The 19,329-nt window shown below is 41.9% G+C and overlaps 1 protein-coding gene across 6 annotated transcripts in view; it reads left to right on the top strand.

Annotated features, from left to right (window-relative positions):
- The window catches only part of zswim8 (zinc finger, SWIM-type containing 8), a 331,437-nt gene that overhangs the window by 125,191 nt on the left and 186,917 nt on the right, over nt 1-19,329 (top strand). For all 6 annotated transcript variants that reach the window (XM_086044801.1, XM_086044798.1, XM_086044797.1 and 3 more), the window contains one exon: nt 12,822-12,997. In XM_086044801.1, coding sequence (XP_085900927.1) covers nt 12,822-12,997 — 176 coding nt within the window. The remainder of the gene's footprint in view (nt 1-12,821; nt 12,998-19,329) is intronic.

Here is a 19,329-nt window from a genome sequence, read left to right as displayed (position 1 = left end):
TATTCCTACCCTTACTATTTCATCAAGAAGATGTTACATACTTTTCCAATTTTCCGCTAATTCTTTTACAAGAAATAGTATTATATATAATAGAAACTACAGGCAATACACTTCCATATCCACTACCGATTACTATATTAATAAATGCTGTTAAGTGCAGTTCACTATTCAATTATACTGGATTCTGTTAATACGGATTGGTTCACCTATTAGAAATATGGGTAAATGGGTTTACATAATGACACAAGAACTATAGTAATAATAGCAATAATGATAATATAACCAGACAGTAATGACCATAATATAAATGTAAAAATATCATAATATTTCTACAACTCTATCAGCCCCTTTCCGTCTTTATATTTCTCTAAAATACTTATTTTATATTTCGTTTTGACTGGTGTATGTATGGGCATTGTTGTAGATCAGTATTCAGTTCATTCCATAGTTTTACTCCGCATATAGATACAGAAAAACCTTTCATTGTGGTGCGTGAGTACTTTGTCTTAGTATGTGTTCCCCTTAGATTATAGCCACCTTCTCTTTCTGAGAACATATTTTGAATATTACCCGGCACTAAATTATGTTTTGCTTTGTAGATTAGTTGTTATTAGTTATATTCTATAAGATCAAACAATTTTAAACTTTTAGAGCACAGAAACAGTGGATTTGTGTGGTGCAGATAACTGACGTTGTGGATTGCTCTCATAGCTCTTTTTTGCAGTATAAAAAGAGGCTGCATCTTGTATGTGTGTCCCCAGACCTCTGAACAATAATTTAAATATGGTAAAACTAGTGAGTTGTAAAGAATGTGCAAGGATTTTGGTTGAGAAAATGTTTTACTTCAGACAGGATAGAAATACTTTTTGAAAGTTTAGATTTTATATATTTAACATGAGGCTTCCAACAAATTTTCCGGTCAATAATTACCCCAAGGAATTTTGTCTCCTCCACTGTCTCTGTTTACACCTTCAATTTGTACTTTAACTTGGTTGTTTGCTTTGACATTTCCAAACACCATCAATTTTGTCTTGTTTAGGTTTATTGATAACTTGTTTTTGTCAAGCCATATTTTAACTTTTTGGAACTCCAGAATATGTTGCATTTTTTTCACCAGAAACCATAATATTGGTATCATCTGCAAACAAAACAAATTTCAATAAGTGGGAGACTGTACATATATCATTAATATATAATATAAATAATGTTGGTCCTAACACTGACCCCTGGGGTACACCACACACGATGTCCAAACATTTGGATTGAAATGATCCCAACTTCACAAACTGCTGCCTATCTTTTAAGTAATTTCTTATCCAGTTCAGGGCCATACCTCTAATCCCGCATTGCTCTAGTTTATTAAATGCTTTCTGTAGATCAACAAACAGTCTTAATATGTGTTTCTTTTTGTCGATTGAATCAGTGATCTCTTCAATAAGTTCTGCTAAGGCAAATGCAGTTGACTTTTTGCTCTAAATCCATATTGACTGTCCGAGAGTAGTTTGTGTTTTTCGATGAATTTATCTAGTCTATTATTGAAGAGTTTTTCGAGAATTTTGGAGAATTGTGGAAGAAGGGAGTCGGGGCCTATAGTTTGTACAGTTGTGTTTGTCACCAGTTTTGTAGATGGGAATGATTTTTGCAGTTTTCATTTACTTAGAAATTGCCCTGTTTGAAATGATAGATTCTTAATGTAAGTAAGTGGTTTGGAGAGTCCCAGAATGACCTTTTTCACTGTCTTCATGTCAATTTCATCACAGTCGGTAGATGTTTTTTCTTTACAACCATTAACAATATCAATCACTTCTTTTTCTTCAACGAGTTAAAGAAACATTGAACATGGATTTCTTTCAATTAAGTCCGTGTAATTATTGTTCGCTGTGTCATGATTGTGTGTTTTTTTTGCCAGGTTTGGTCCAACGCTGACAAAAAATAAGTTGAATTTATTCACAACCTTGTCCATATTGTTAATGTTTATTTCATTTTCTATGAAATAAGGTGGGTGGTTGTCCTTTCTGTGACCATTTCTAATTACATTATTTGAAATATTCCAGATTAATTTAATATTATATTTATTATTTTCTAATAATTTGGTATAATACATTCTACATCCCGCGAGAGTTTAGTCATGTGATCGCGGTGACCGTCTTCGTCCCACCAGCTGCCAGCAGCGACACAGCCTGTGATGTCTTGACTGCAGCAGTGAGCAGGCTACAAACACAGCACCCAAATGCCCTGATACTCATCTCTGGTGACTTCAATCATGCCTCCCCTTCCTCCTCTCTGCCTTCATTCACACAGTATGTCACCTGCCACACCACAGACAATAAAACACTGGACCTTTTCTATGCCAACACCAAGGAGGCATACACATCACTGCCCCTCCCCCCTGATCACAACCTGGTGGCTCTCCAGTCTGTGTACAAACCTCTGGTCCGCAGGCAGCCAGCTGTGAGCCGCACGGTTCAGAGATGGTCTGGAGAGGCCGAGGAGGCCTTAAAGGACTGCTTCAGCACAACTGTCTGGGAAGTATTCAGCGATGCTCACGGGGAAGACATTAGTATTCTAACGGACACTGTTACAGACTATATACATTTCTGCATGGAGAACACCATACCCACCAGGACAGTAAGGTGTTTCTCCAACAACAAACCCTGGATCACACCAGACATAAAAGCTCTCCTGAAGGAGAAGAGGAGGGCTTTTGCGTCAGGCGACATAGAGGAGAGGAAGACTGTGCAGCGCCAGCTGAGGAGGAGGATCAGAGAGGGGAAAAGGTCCTACAGGAAGAGGATGGAGGAGCAGCTGTTGCAGAATAACGCCAGGGGAGTCTGGAGGGGCCTGAAGACCATCTCAGGCCACGGGCAACCCAAGACCCGGACTGGGGGGGGACCTGCAGTGGGCAAATGAGCTGAATCTCTTTTTCAATAGGTTCGATCAGATGCCTGCCTCCACTCAGTCTCTCCTGCTGCAGCCTCCACCTACTCCTGCTGCTGGGCGTGTCACCCCCTCCCCCCTTTTCTCCACAGTCTTCAGCTCCCAGCTACACCAGATAGCCACCACTCCCTCCTGCCCAGCCTTGGCCTTCACAACATCTCAGGTGAGGAACCAGCTGAAGAAGATGAAGGCGAGGAAGGCAGCGGGTCCAGATGGCATCAGCCCCCAGCTCCTCAAATCCTGCGGACCAGCTGTGTGGAATTGTCAAGCACATGTTCAACCTGAGCCTGAAGCTGGGCAGGGTCCCCCAGCTATGGAAAACATCCTGCCTGGTCCCGGTGCCAAAGACCCCCCACCCGAAGGAGCTCAACAGCTTCAGACCAGTGGCGCTGACGTCTCACCTGATGAAGACCCTGGAGAGACTGGTCCTTGTCCACCTGCGCCCCCTGGTGAGCTCCTCAATGGACCCACTCCAGTTCGCATATCAGCCTGGCATCAGTGTGGATGATGCCATCATCTACCTCCTCCACACTTCACTCTCCCATCTGGAGAAGGCGGGGAGCACTGTGAGGATCATGTTCTTTGATTTCTCCAGTGCTTTCAACACCATCCAGCCCACCCTACTGGGAGACAAGCTGGAGCGGGCGGGGGTGGCCCACCACCTCACCACATGGATCCAGGACTACCTCACAAACCGGCCACAGTATGTGAGGACACAGGACTGTGTGTCTGACGTGCTCCTCTGCAGCACGGGGGCCCCACAGGGAACTGTCTTGGCTCCCTTCCTGTTCACCCTCTACACCTCGGACTTCAACTACAACACCCCTACCTGTCACCTGCAGAAGTTCTCTGACGACTCTGCGATTGTCGGCCTCATCACAGGCGGAGATGATCGGGAGTACAGAGAACTTACTCAGGGTTTTGTGGACTGGTGCCAGCAGAACCGCCTCCTGATCAATGCGGGGAAATCCAAAGAAATGGTGGTGGATTTCGGTAGGCGCCAACACTCTTCACCTGCACCAGTGAATATCCGGGGAACAGATGTTGAGAGAGTCTCAACTTACAAGTACCTGGGTGTTCATCTGAACAATAAACTGGACTGGTGCGACAACACAGACGCCCTCTCTAGGAAGAGTCAGAGCAGACTCTTCCTACTTAGGAGACTGAGGTCTTTTGGGGTTCAGGGGACACTCCTCAGGAACTTTTATGACTCGGTGGTTGCATCGGTCATCTTCCAGGTAGTGGTCACCTGGGCAGGCGGCGTCTCGGCCTGGGACAAGAAGCGGCTGGACAAACTGGTCAGGAGGGCCGGCTCTGTCCTGGGCTGCTCCCTGGACTCTGTGGACTCGGTGGGGGACAGGAGGATGTTGGCCAAGCTGTCATCAATGCTGGGCAACCCGAACCACCCCCTCCAGGGCACCCTAACAGCACTCCACAGCACCTTCAGTGACAGACTGTTACACCCACGCTGTGCAAAGGAGAGATTCCGCCGTTCCTTCTTGCCTGCTGCTGTCAGACTTTTTAACAAGAACATTGTGTAGTGACATGGCGGACATTAGTGCAATTGTGCAGTCCTGCACCTGAGCTCATATTGTGCAATACCCAATATTCCCCACTACTGTAATACCGTGCAATACTCAACATTCCACTACTGTTAGTCTAGTTTTATTTTTATCCAATGCTGTTCCTTACATTTCACTACAGCACTGCAGCACTGTCACTTACTTAGAGTATTTTTCCTCTGTACTATGCACAGGCCAAAACGAGTGTTCCTCATACTTTTTATGTAGATGTATGTTGGTGTGTACATACATGTGTATATACACGTTACTGCTTATATTTACATAGGTTTGATCCCGAATGTTTGCCGTCAATGTTATACATTAATGGCTACATTTTGCCGCTGTCCCTGTGTGACCTATATCTTTGCTGCTGTAACAATGAAAATTTCCCCACTGTGGGATCAATAAAGGCATTCTTATCTTATACTCTTTTTTAAAATCTTTTCAAAATACTGGTTAACTTGTGGGTCACTGATAGTGTAGTGGTACACACGCCTGAGTTGTGTGCGGGCAGCGTGGGATCGATTCCCGCTCAGTGACGGTGTCTGTGTTTGCCCTGCTACTGGCTGGCGACCAGTTCGGGGTGTAGTCTGCCTTCGCCCGTTGACGGCTGGGATAGGCTTCAGCACTTCCCCGCGACCCTGTCTAGGATAAGCGGTTTGGAAGATGACATGACATGACATGGTTAACTTGTTTTTATATTTCTTCTATTTGGTGTCTGTTCCTTCAGTTTTGTCATGTCATGTCATCTTCCAAACCGCTTATCCTATACAGGGTCGCGGGGAGTTGCTGGAGCCTATCCCAGCCGTCAATGGGCGAAGGCAGACTACACCCCGAACTAGTCGCCAGCCAGTCGCAGGGCACACAGACACTGTCACTGAGCGGGAATCGATCCCACGCTGCCCGCACACAACTCAGGCGTGTGTACCACTACACTATCAGCGGACATTCCTTCAGTTTTATATTTCATAAATTCCCTATATAGAGTGTTTTTATTTTTGCAAGCATTTATTAGCCCTTTTGTTATCCACTGATTGTCATTGTCTTCATTTATATAGATCTTTGTACCTTTGAGATGCTTGGCTTGTTGGAGAAAAGCTGTGCGGTCCTTGAATTTAAGTAGTTTTATTATCACAGGCCTCAGTCTTTTTTCCCTTCCCGGTTTCCCAATGTGATGCGCTCTCTCTATCATTACTTCTTGTTGCAACATTAGCTTCTCAGTCAATACTTTATTTACCTTTTCTTCTGTTATTGTCCACGTTTCTCCTGGTGCCTCTGGAATCCCATCTATTACCAAGTTGTTCCTCCTTGACTGACTCTCCAGATATTCCATTTTGTCGAGTTTGAGGACATCGCCCTGTCGAGATTTGTAATGCTCATCATGTTTTTTGTTGTCAGTTTTAAATTCGTCCACTTTCTGGAGCTCACTTGTCAGTGCATCCAGTCTATTGTTTGTTGAGTCCATGAATGTTGTGACAAAACGTTTAAAATTGTCCTATTGCTGTCGTAAAAGAGTTATGTCCGTATCCTTTTGCTTCTGAAACAGTTCGTTCACCTGTGTCAGCGACACAAGCTCCTCATCAGCTTTGCCCTCTGCTTTTCTCGGCGGCATTGTGCGTCTCTCAGTTTTGTTGCTAGCTTCACCATTCGAGGACCACTCCTGGGTGCCGCTGATGGTAGTGGTGGTTTGGCTAGCAACTAGTGTTGGTGCTGGCAGCTGGTGGTGGGGCTAGCAGCTAGTGCCAGACCCAAGGGTCGACCGCCACTTGCCTTCCACCGCAGAGGCCGGTGAATTGGGCTCTCGACCCCAGGAAGGACTTGCCGGGCCGCCGTCGCCCGCTGGCTTGCTCGCTGGTTTGCACGCTGGCTTGCTCGCTGGCTTGCTCGCTGGCTTGCTCGCTGGCTTGCTCGCTGGCTTGCTCGCTGGTGCCGGGCCGCCGTCGCTCGCTGGCTCGCTGGCATCTACGTATTCAAGTTGGATTTAAGACTATGGCTGTAATGGATTTTAGTCTTGGGGGGCTACACGTGCCTGCCAATTTCCGTAGGCCTAGGTCAAACGGACTGGAATTCTATTTTGTTTTCCTATTCTAGGTGGTGTTACAGAGCCTTTTTGTTTGGGTTGTTTACGGCGACTTTAAAATATAACATTTTTCGCTAGGCCCGCTAGGCAGTGGTTGCTGCTCGGGCCCTAATAATCCCTACAAAACCAATAGGGACCTTGCAGCGGTTCGCTGCTCGGGCCCTAATAATAATTTCTACAAAAACAATAGGGACCTCGCAGCAGTCGCTTCTTGGGCCCTAATAATAATAATAATAATAATAATAATAATAACAATAATAATAATAACAATAATAATAATAACAATAATAATAATAATTTCTACAAAAACAATAGGGACCTCGCAACGGTCGCTGCTCGGGCCCTAACTAGAGCTGCGAGCAGCTATAACGGGCCCTCGCAACCCTGGCCAAATTGGGGTACTTGCAAGTCGGGGTACATGCAAATCGGGGTACTTCCACTTTGGAGGATAAACATAAAAAATGGAGGCGTACTTTTTCTTTGCAAATGGCTCAACACCATGGCAACAGCGGGCAACGTAGTAAAAACCGTGCAATAACTTTTCATCTATAGCATACGTCTCCAAATTGTCACAAACCTAGGTAAAATGTAGAACCGCGATCGCTTCCTTAAATATGTGTAGGGGGATCTATAGAGACATGTTTTTAAAAAAGCACATGAAATCTCTACAGTTTTTATTTTTATGCCATGTCAAATCTGTGTGCAAAATTTTCCAGGATTTTCGCACAGGTTTAGACACTCAAAAATGGCATTTTCTTCAGAAACATATTTAGATGAACCACATGAAGTTTGGAAACAATCGGATAAATTCTCTAGGAGGAGTAAGTTCAAATATGACCTTTATAAAAGGCAAAACTTGGTGCAAAATTTCAAATAAAGTCAAAATGTGGGAATTCCTGTTAATTTTGCACATGACTCTAAAAAACATTGTTTAAAATCTTGGTCTCTTACATATGCCTTCCAGTTTTTACAGCTGTACGTGGAACCGGAAAACGCTTGGTAAACAATTAGGTGGCGCTGTCGAGCTTTTTTAGGGAAAAAAGCACAAGAAATCTCTCATTTTTTTATTTTCATGGAAGGTCTGATGTGTGCAAAGTTTCATGAGTTTTCGCCAACATTTAGACCCTCCAAAACTGTGAAGGGATTTATGTACTCATTCATTTAATTATGTATTCATGTCTTGTATCATTATGTATCCACAACACATATATTCTTCATTAAATCTGCAACATACTTAGACTCCTATTAAGTATTGTTATTTCATTATTATCAAATGTAATGTTTCATCATATTCAGGGTAGAAGTAGGCAGTGTGTTTACTGAAATAAAGTGCAACACTACGAATGTTTTGGCCTAACCAAGGTTGGGATTGCTTGACTAGATAAGGGAGTAAGTCCAAGGACAGGGACAGGGGATGTGGTTGGACAAACAAACATCAAACTATAATCAAATGAACTCACATGTTGTGTTTTAATGCTGAGCTATCTTGTATCGATTATAATGCTGTTGACATTGTGATTCTCAATATAAGGATCAGGTAAGAGCGGGACGAAAGAGATCTGAACCAGATTGCTGTCGTTCGTCTCTCCTGGCCAGTAAAACTCATCCTTGGGTTTCCGTGTTGTTTTGTCTTCATATTTCTGACTCGCTTTCGTAAGACTCCAGTCACTCTGGAGGCGGGTTTTGCCTCTAACAAAAACAGCATCAGTTTTCATCATATATAGCGCTTTGCCACTACATCGTACAACGAAATTAAATTTCAATGACTTTTCATATTAAACATCTTAAGATGAAACATACAAAGTTTGAAGACAATCTGATAAATGCTCTAGGACAGGAGTGCCCATTACTTCGATCGCGATCGACCGGTCGATCGCAAAGGCAATGTGGGTAGATTACCAGCCTATCATCCATCCTCACTGCTGTATTGCTACGTTCACACCAACTGCGTTGGGAACATTTCTGGCGGTGCGTTTCAATTGGAGTCAATGTAGTTGGCGCGGGTGGGCGCGGTTGCGTATGTTGCATTTGAAACGGTTGGACGCGGAGCGAAGCACCGGAAATACGCCCATTTGCTCACTCTGCGTGTGAAAAACAAGTAAACTTTTTTTGCCATTCCGCCTCGCAGCAGCCAATATTCATCGGACACAGCCCCACAGCGTCCTGTTCACCCCACGGGTTTTTTTAATTTTTTTTTTTTAACAGTTCTCAAACTTTACAAAGACAGCAATATTGATAGCATTAGCATAGTGTGCAAAAAAGTTTACTTGTTTTATACGCGCCGAATGGAACAAATGGGCGGATTTCCGGTGCTTCGCTTTGTTGCTGCAAATCTGCTTGAGGCTGGCTATCAGCTGCTACTGTCCTGACTATGTGTCCCTGGCTGATTCTATTCAGTGCAAGTCATAAGAGTAAGGTAATTACAAAACATTTTTGTTGTTGTATTGTGCTATGAATAGGTTGATACAGTCATGCAAGGTACACCAGAATATACGGTACATATACAAATAATTCTCAATAGAGAGTATTTATAAATACTGTACTGTGTTTTGCATTTTTAGTGGGCTGTAGATCATTTTGACTCGGTCATGTCATAAGTAGCCCTCAGGCTGAAAAGGTGTGGGCACCCCTGCTCTTGGAGGTGTTTCGTTAAAATATGACCACTGTGAAAATCTCAAAAGGTTGCGACAATTCCAGAGTAAATTCAAAATGGTTGACTTCCTGTTAGGTTTGGCACATGGCTGCAAAAGACGTTTTTGTAGGTTTTAGGCTGTTACATATACCAACAAATTTTCATAGATGTATGTGAAACGTACAACCCAGAATCCTTCGTTAAAAATGAATTATGAAACGCAAAGTTTGATGCTCAGCCCCCGTCATTCAGTCTTTCGAAAACGTAAAAGATTTTCCCCTATTGTTTTCCAACGTGATAAGATGGTACAACACAGATTTGAAGTCAATCGGGTGAACCATCTCGGACTTGGGGGCAAATGTATGACCCCTGTAAGTGTGCACAAATGGTCCAAAGTTGTACATTCAAATACTCATTACTCACTTCCTGGACAACGAAATAAAAAGATTTCAATAAATTTTCATCTTAAACATCTTTAGAAGAAGCATGCAAAATTTGAAGACGATCGCATAAATACTCTAGGAGGAGTTCGTTAAAATATGACCACTGTGAAAATCCCCAAAAGTTGCGACAATTCCAAAGGAAAATTAAAAATGGTTGACCTCTTGTCAGGTTTAGCACATGGTTATACAACACATTTTTGCAGGTCTTAGGCTGTTACATATACCAGAAAATTTTCATAGCTGTAGCTGAAACGTACAACCCAGAATCCTTTGTTAAAAAGGAATTATAAAACGCAAAGTTTGATGCTAATCCCCTGTCATATAGTGTTTTGAAAACGTCAAAGATTTTCCCCTATTGTTGTCCAACGTGATGAGATGGTCCAACCCAAATTTGAAGTCAATCGGGTGAACCATCTCGGACTTGGGGGCAAATGTATGACCCTTGTAAATGTGCACAAAGGGTTTAAAGTCTTACTTTCAAATACTCAGTACTCACTTCTGGAAAACGAAATAAAAAAAATTTCAATAACTCATGTCATGTCATCTTCCAAACCGCTTATCTTATACAGAGTCGTGGGGAGTTGCTGGAGCCTATCCCAGCCGTCAATGGGCGAAAGCAGACTACACCCCGAACTGGTCGCCAGCCAGTCGCAGGGCACACATAGACACCGTCACTGAGCGGGAATCGATCCCACGCTGCCCGCACACAACTCAGGCGTGTGTACCACTACACTATCAGGGACCTGATTTCAATAACTTTTTATCTTAAATATCTTTAGATGAAGCATGCAAAATTTGAAGACGATCGCATAAATACTCTAGGAGGAGTTCGTTAAAATATGACCACTGTGAAAATCCCCAAAAGTTGCGACAATTCCAAAGGAAAATTAAAAATGGTTGACCTCTTGTCAGGTTTAGCACATGGTTATACAACACATTTTTGCAGGTCTTAGGCTGTTACATATACCAGAAAATTTTCATAGCTGTAGCTGAAACGTACAACCCAGAATCCTTTGTTAAAAAGGAATTATAAAACGCAAAGTTTGATGCTAATCCCCTGTCATATAGTGTTTTGAAAACGTCAAAGATTTTCCCCTATTGTTGTCCAACGTGATGAGATGGTCCAACCCAAATTTGAAGTCAATCGGGTGAACCATCTCGGACTTGGGGGCAAATGTATGACCCTTGTAAATGTGCACAAAGGGTTTAAAGTCTTACTTTCAAATACTCAGTACTCACTTCTGGAAAACGAAATAAAAAAAATTTCAATAACTCATGTCATGTCATCTTCCAAACCGCTTATCTTATACAGAGTCGTGGGGAGTTGCTGGAGCCTATCCCAGCCGTCAATGGGCGAAAGCAGACTACACCCCGAACTGGTCGCCAGCCAGTCGCAGGGCACACATAGACACCGTCACTGAGCGGGAATCGATCCCACGCTGCCCGCACACAACTCAGGCGTGTGTACCACTACACTATCAGGGACCTGATTTCAATAACTTTTTATCTTAAATATCTTTAGATGAAGCATGCAATGTTTGAAGACGATCAGATAAATGCTCTAGGAGGAGTTTGTTAAAATATGACGACTATGAAAAACCCCAAAAGTTGTGACAATTCCAAAGGAAAATTAAAAATGGTTGACTTCTTGTCAGGTTTAGCACATGGTTATAAAACACATTTTTGTAGGCTGTTACATATACCAAAAAATTTTCATAGATGTAGATGAAACGTACAGCCCAGAGTCCTTCGTTAAGCTGGAATAATGAAATTTAAAGTTTGATGGTCAGCTTCCGTCATATAGTGCTACACGTGCGTCCCAGTTTTCGTAACCGTCGGTCAAACTTACCAGGGCATGGCTTTGATGAACCACGGGCCCAAAAATTGCGGTAAATTCCAAAGTAAAACCAAAATGGAGGACTTCCTGTAAGGTTTAGCACATGGCTATTAAAGACAATTTTGTAGTTCTTCTGCTGTTATGTAATCACCAAATTTCCGTAGCTCTATGTGAAACGTACAACCGAAAATCCTTCATTAAGAGAGAATTATGAAATGCAAAGTATGATGCTCCGTCGCCATCATATAGTGTTTCGAAAACGTAAAATATTTGTCCCTGTTGTTGTCCCAAGTGTTGAGATGGTACAACCTAAATTTGAAGTCAATTGGGTGAACCATCTACGACAAGGGGGCAAATGTATGACCCCTGCAAATTTGCACAAATGGGCCAAAATTGTACATTAAAATACTCATAACTAATTTCCTGTACATTTTCGGGCATGGGGACCAAAGATTTTCTGTAGGTCCAAGGGTGCTACACGTGCCTCCCAGTTTTCGTAGCCGTAGGTCAAACTTACCGGGACTTTCCTTTGATGAAAAAATCGAGGGGCTCTTGGGGACCCCGTTTTTGAGGACTCGAGTATGCCGACTTAGAAATATAAAATTTTTCGCCAGGCCCGATGTGTGTGCAAAATTTGGTGAGTTTTCGTTCACGTTTAATCCTTCAAAAATGCAAATCTTAATTGAGAATAATAATAATAATAAGAAGAATTTCTACAAAAACAATAGGGTCCTTGCAGCTTTCGCTGCTCGGGCCCTAACAAAAATAATGCTGCTCAGGCCCTAATAATAAGAATTCCTACAAAAACAATAGGGTCCTGTCAGCTTTCGCTGCTCAGGCCCTAATAATAATAAGAAGAATTTCTACGAAAACAATAGGGTCCTTAATCTAATTATTCTACATGATTTTTGTAAATCTGAATATTTTATTCCTCTTACTGTAATGCTTTTGATGTTTTATATAAGGCACTTTGAATTGTCTTGTGCACAAAATGTGCTATACAAATAAATTTGCCTTACCTTGCCTTAAAATTTCACATATTTTATGAGAGTCTAGGCCTAAAGACATCCAAAGCAATATTTTTCATCAAAGCTGTAGTGCCACCTACTGGCTAAAGAAAATGCATGTCTTAATCTTTGATTGTTTTTTCCTAACAGGTTAACCAGGTCAGCCTCACATTTACTCAAAAGAGTGTTTAAGTCATGATGTTCAAGCACAAGGAGAGGTTTTGCGAAACTCAGTTGCAATGGTTGCGGATAACAAATCATTATTTTTTGGCAGTCTTGTTTCACTGTTCACTCTTGTCTGTGATGTTTGTGTTTATTTTCAGATCATTAGCTGGTGGTATAGTGTTCGAACGTCTACATCACACAGTAGTGCCAGTGGAAACACTGGACGGAGCAATGGTCAATCGGAGGTAGCAGCTCATGCCTGTGCCAGCATGTGCGACGAAATGGTGATACTGTGGAAGCTAGCAGTGCTAGACCCCACTATGAGCCCCTGCAGGTCAGTTAATTGACATCCCCACATTCATTTTCTTTGTTCACTGTACATTTTATTCTAAAAGAAAGATAGATAGATAGATAGATTTGCAGCTCAAAATACATTTCAAAGTTGAAATTTAGGGACCAAAATCAAAATTAACTAAATTGGAATAAAGTCAGAATCAAGATTAAAAACTCATTCCCTGCCCTCCCAGTTAACATGCATCCTTGACCCAACAGTAAACAGTATAACTTTCAATGTCAGTGAATGAGATAATGGTTTTCTTAGGTCAAAGGTAATTTCATTACATGGTCCCTTTGAGCTCCCAGTTGACGATCAGTGACAGATATCTTTAGATTTCATTTTTGGTGTTGTTAAAGCAACACATATTCGTAAGTATTCGAACTTAATAAAATATTTTCATTCTTCTTCTGATGAAACATCAACTTACACTTGGTTCGATGGTACTTTTGTCATGGCCTGAGGGGGTCTGTACCGCTTTGACTGGCACTTGGCAACTTTGAGGTGGAAACCACAAACCCCTGCCATACAAGAAAACTACAAATGTGCTGACTGCTTTATGCATTTGTCACTTCCCCCTTTCCCCATTCATTTCAAAGACAAAACATTGTTATATTATATTGTTTAGACACAACTACATTCACGACATCATCACCACTCATCCTGAACACAGTCACTGGAAACAGAAATGCAGTTCAATCTAACTGCTGGCGAGCGAGAGCTCAGGATTTCATGACAGTACATGAAGTGTTGCGCCGTTGGTGCTCATGGGAGATGTGGTTAACTTCACTCAAAACACTAACACTTTTGTCGACATGACACCGCCATAATCAATGAAAACCTAAGGTTACAAAGTGTTGCTTTAATAAATACAATCACCATTTAAAAACTACATTTTATCTTTGCTTGGGTTACCTTTGTCTGATATTTACACGCAGAGACAAAAGTCATTATCCCTCTGTTAGTGAAACAAAAACCCACAGTAGTCACAGAAATAACTTAAATCTAACAGATGTAATGATTAGTAAAAATTGTATGACAATTAACCAGTGACAGGCATGTTTTGAAAATTGTGTAACAGAATTATTAAAATCAATTAATTAATAAAACTCATGAAACAGGTCTCAACAAAAATGATCATACCTCTAGAAAAATTTAATATAATTTGACCCGAGAATTATGTTCAACTAAAGTTTAATTAGCATGACAGGTGTTTTCGAACTTGGAATCAGTCAGTCAATATTACTTTTGGCATATTCAACTTAATTATGGATTCGTTATGACTGGCTGTTATGTGATGTATCAGTTGCTATGGTCCTTTTATGCTTTGTTGTTTATGATGTCATATAGGCCTGGAGTATTACAGTTTAAAAACTTGAGTTACTCAGTGACGGCTCAGATTCAGAGAACAGGTCAGCCGTGATTGGTTGTTGTGAGCAGTTGTGATGTCATTTTCAGTCGACAGGAGACAAAATGGCTGCCCCCAAAGATGGCTAAAAACGAGTGGATTTTGCTGCTTAACTTATATTCCACAAACGCAAAAGTAATCAGAATGTCGTGTTTCAACTAGTGGGCCTACTGTGAATATATTCTTGAAAAAAACATGTCTGGGTTTACTTATGCTTTATGGTGTTTGTGTGGCAGTTTTGTTCCCTTCGTGTGGTGGCGATGGAGTTTGATTTGGGGGACTTTAAAATTAATCCGTCTGTGGAGAAGTTGGACAAGTGTAAGAGGAAGGACCTTCATTTTGATTGCTGAATTTTTTGATGCGTTGCTTGTATAAAGAAACTGGAGTTGCTGGAGCCTCTCTGGGGTGTGCTGGGTGAAAGGGGCTTGTTGGGTGAGCTGCCTGCTGCGGTGGGTGGAGAGCTTGTTGCTTCACCCCCACTCCATGCTCTCCTTGTTAAGACTGGTATGTCTGCTGAGGAGCTGAAGTTGACTACGTGTAAAGGCCCTGATATACCAAACAGACATCGGAGGTCGTTAAGCGTTGATGCGTCTTCAAGCGCCATCTGATTGGTGTAGTGGCCACCGTCGTAATGTCGTAACTCGTCTGTAAGCGTCTTAGGGGCGTTTATGTTTGTTGAATCGGCTTCGCCAGTCGTGACATTTGGTCGCCTTGAGTGGCTGTTTGCGAGCCAATCAGCACGCGGAGCACCAACGTGAAGTGACGAAAGCGGAAAAACAGTGAGCACGCCTCCTCTGCCTTAATCTTCTTTCAAGTACAAGAGCTAAGGTTGACAATGTAAGTATTTCACAATACCGTGTCAAGAACGTGATGGTTTACTTAGCGTGGGAGTTCATCGTGAGCGAAGAATAGAGCCAAATGCATTGTCTACGTTGTTATTATCAGCCCCCAGCCAACATCTTTCCGGTTAGAGTTTTCTAACCATGAGAAATGGTGACTACCGCCGCCAATTGTATGGAAGGGTATTACATCTTATGCGCAGAAGGTACTTTAATGGTCAGCGTCGGTGTCTGTCGTTGCAATGTGTTTTGCCAGCGTGACGTGCCAACAGCCGGCTGGAGGCCACAGGGGGTAAGCGTCTGTCACTGATGGTGAACGTCGTTTTGGTGTATCAGGGCCTTAAAGGAGGCAGAAGTCAGGCATCAGGAGTTGGAGGTGGACGCCATGTACCTGAGGTTGAAAGCTTTGGGAGTGGAGCGTGACACTGCTGCTGCAGTTGATCCCTCGCCTAACCCTTTCCCTTCCAGACACCCCAGGATAGTTTTGATGTTAGTAGACACTTTACACTGGATCCTCCATTTCGGGAATCTGATGTGGACTCGTTTTTTAACACATTTGAATGCATTGCTTTTACGTTAAGTCTGATGTGGACTCGTTTTTTAACACATTTGAATGCATTGCTTTTACGTTACAGTGGCCTAGGTCGGTGTGGCCTTTGTGTTTGCAGACTAGGCTAGTGGGTAAGGCTCAGGAGGTGTGCGCCGCATTGTCGTTGGACGATAGTTATGATATTGTGAAGGCCGTTGTTCTGCGTGCTTACTAGTTGGTGCCAAAAAGCATATCGACAAAAGATTAGGAGTCTGAGAAAAACTGCCACCCAAACATTTGTGGAGTTTGCAAGAAAAAAGGGTTTTCTTTTCGACAAATGGTGCCCGTCTTATAAAATTAAGACATTTGCTGATTTGTGTGAGCTTGTTCTGTTGGAGGAATTTCAAAATCAGCATTCCAAAAAAATTGAAAAAAAAACGTATTTTCCGACTATAAGCCGCGACTTTTTTCCTAGGATTTGAACCATGCAATTTACAGAACGGTGCGGCTATTCTGCGGATTTTCTCCCGCCGCGAGCGGCCTTAGTGCATCGCAGGTTTTCATAAAGTATTCATCAAAAAAATAAAAATGAACTAGAGCTGCAAGCAGCTATAAAGGGCCCTCGCAGCCCTGGCAACGTTGGGGTACTGGTACGTTGGGATGCTTGCACATCGAAACAATATTTTTGGGGAAAATGAAGTACATCAGTCTAAAGGCAAATTTGATCAAATACAGTGGTACCTGTACCTAAGAAAGTCTTTTCATATGAAATTTTCAAGTTACGAAACGCCTCAACAGGAAAATATTGCCTCGTTACGAAAGAAATGTCATGATACGAAAGGTAAAAATACAGTATGGGCTGCTACTCCTAGCTCCGGAGTTTCCTGAAAGCAACATACTCATAGCTGATCTGCCATTGGCTATTACCTAGCATCTTCCTGGCATCCCATTGGCTGAGAGGGACCGCTACCATATGTGTCTATGTGTGTAGATGGACAGGTAGATATATATGTGATAGATATGTCTATGCCGCGACCTCGTCATTCGCCCCTCCGGCCATGAGGTGTTCCGATAGTTTTACGTGAATTAGAAACGAGGAAAAGAAAATAAGGAGAAAATTGTTTTTGTTTTTGTCCATACAAACAAAGCAAGAGATAATAGAAAAGTATGAAAAAGGGATGCGTCTGGTTGATCTCGCCAAATAATACGACCGTAATGAATCGACAGTCGCCACATTAAATCAGTTCTTTACAAAACGCCAGGCAATAACCACTTCTGAGAACATGAATCAAAGAGGGCAAAAAGCGGTGAGGACAGCAATTAAAAGGTAAATGACCATTTTATTCTTTACTCTATTGTTTGTTTTTTACATTATGCACAACTCTCATATATTGTGCAATAATCTAATTGTAACATGTATTTGTTTCATGTTTTGATGTATTTTTATGCTTTATAAAACATTTATGTCAGAATTTTGGGGGGCTTTCTACTTTCTACTTATTTCTTCCAGAACCAATTAATTTCGTAAGTAGTGGTACCGCTGTATGACCTATACAAAAGGCCGAAAATGAGGCAGAATATGAAAGAAAATTCAAAATGGCTGACATTTTCAGTTTATTTAGCTTCAGATACATTTTGTTGGTCTTGGGCTGTTACATGTGTCTCCAACTTTTGATAGATCTTGGTGACAACAATGGCTGTTTTGTTAAAATGTTGTTTGGGGATTTTGTTGAGCCATTTCTTAAAAATTGCACAATAACCATATAAAACAGTCATATTGTTGCCTGGCCTAATGTTTTTGCAAAGTTTCATGATTTTTCCTGCAAGTTTAGATCCTCAAAAGTAGTGTTGTCTTGTTAGTGAATAATAGAGTGTTGCAATGGTCAATGATTTTGGCCAAAATTCACAAACTTCGTATTGCACATCATGAAGAATAAAACACTCTCCCGAGCAAATATGACGTGTATCTAGTTAACCGCTGGCAGGAAAACATCAAACAATAAAACATACATTTCCTTTAGCTTGTAGGTGGCACTACCAGTTCGGTAAAAGTAAGTTCGTAAATGTCTTCAGGCCTATACTTAAAACAAATGTGAGAAATCTTTCGAAGCAATTATCATGTGAATCAAGTTACAGCAGCTTTTGTAGTCAAGGTGACGACAAACTATTTGAAGTAAATTCAAAATGGCGGATATCCTGTTAGGTTTAGCATATGGCATTAAGAGGCTTTTTTGTCGGCCTTGACCTGTTAACACACCTATTTCAAAGTCAAGGCCCGCGGGCCACATCCGGCCCGCGAGAAGGTCACGGCCCCTGGCATATTGTTTTATTATTCGATCCGGCCCGCAGCCCATACCAAGCTGGCGTGGGTAGCAGAAGTGATCGGGTCCTTTGCGCTTGCTGATGACGTCACATGATAAAATATATTGTAGAGTCTTCCAAGAACACAGACGTAGTTTAATTATCACATTTTATTAGTCCAACTGGCTACTGTGGGCTGCAGCCGACGCCAATAAAGTACGACAACCGTTCAGTCAAGCTCTCCTCTTCGTCCTCCGGCACTCTCACTCGCATGCCCTCCTCTGAAGCAAGCCGTACGATGCATTCATTAACCCCGAAAACAACACAACTTGCCAAGACACAAATTCGACCACAACACAGATAACCCAATTCGTTACAATATTTCTGTAACATATTCTTAGCACCTATGTTTGCCACCCCCTGGCTGTTGTTATAACGAATATTACCGCTACTTTTGCGAGGATCGTCCTTCGGTCGTCTACATGCCGACTCAAGATTTCACCTCACTTTTCGTGGCTTTCAGAATCGGATTGTGGTGAAAAGTTATTCGGAGTAAAACACACTTTATTAAGAAATACTTTATGTTAGAAATCTCACCTTGTTTTATTATTAGTAATTGTTGGCATTTGATAAATTCATTGAGTTTCGAAGTAAGGCTGAGTTGTCCCACACTGTGAGCAGGCATTGAACGCTCCTCGAGCGCTAAGTGTTGACAGTGAGAGACGTGCTTTCTTTTCTTTCTCCTCCTTTGACACAGCTAGCTAGTAGTTTGTTCGTGCCAGCAAACTCAGTAGTTGCAGATTTCCCATGTTTCACCACATTTGTTGTTGTGTGTAAATGTTAAAAGATGAGTTTAATAAGTCAGGTTCGTGTCAGGTAACTGCTGTACATGATAGCCTAGATATGTTCTCGTGAGTGATGTCACGTTGATGATCACTAGTTAGTTATTTTGGTTAGTATGCTTATATTCTAATGATGAAACGTGTGAATGTGTATTGTATGCATTGTTTGGCTGTTTAATTGCTTAATACAGAGAATTTTAATGTTTAGGCATATTGTTAACTAATGGATATGGATTGTATGATGTTGCTTGGTTATTCTTGGATTATATTGCTAGGTTATTCTTCTCTAGGTTAGTCTGTGTTGTTGCAGACCACAGTAAATACGTGTCAAGTGGAATACAATACGGGCCTGTGTTCTCTGACAGGAGCATCCACATCCATACCTTGCCACTCTAAAATAGAGTCAGCTGGAG

Source organism: Filicampus tigris, chromosome 11, assembly GCF_054856515.1.
Source record: "Filicampus tigris isolate MCC_2025a chromosome 11, RoL_Ftig_1.0, whole genome shotgun sequence".
Classification (NCBI taxonomy): Eukaryota; Metazoa; Chordata; class Actinopteri; order Syngnathiformes; family Syngnathidae; genus Filicampus; species Filicampus tigris.
The sequence above is the reverse complement of the archived record's forward strand: the minus strand, read 5'-3'. Positions and strand labels throughout refer to the sequence as shown.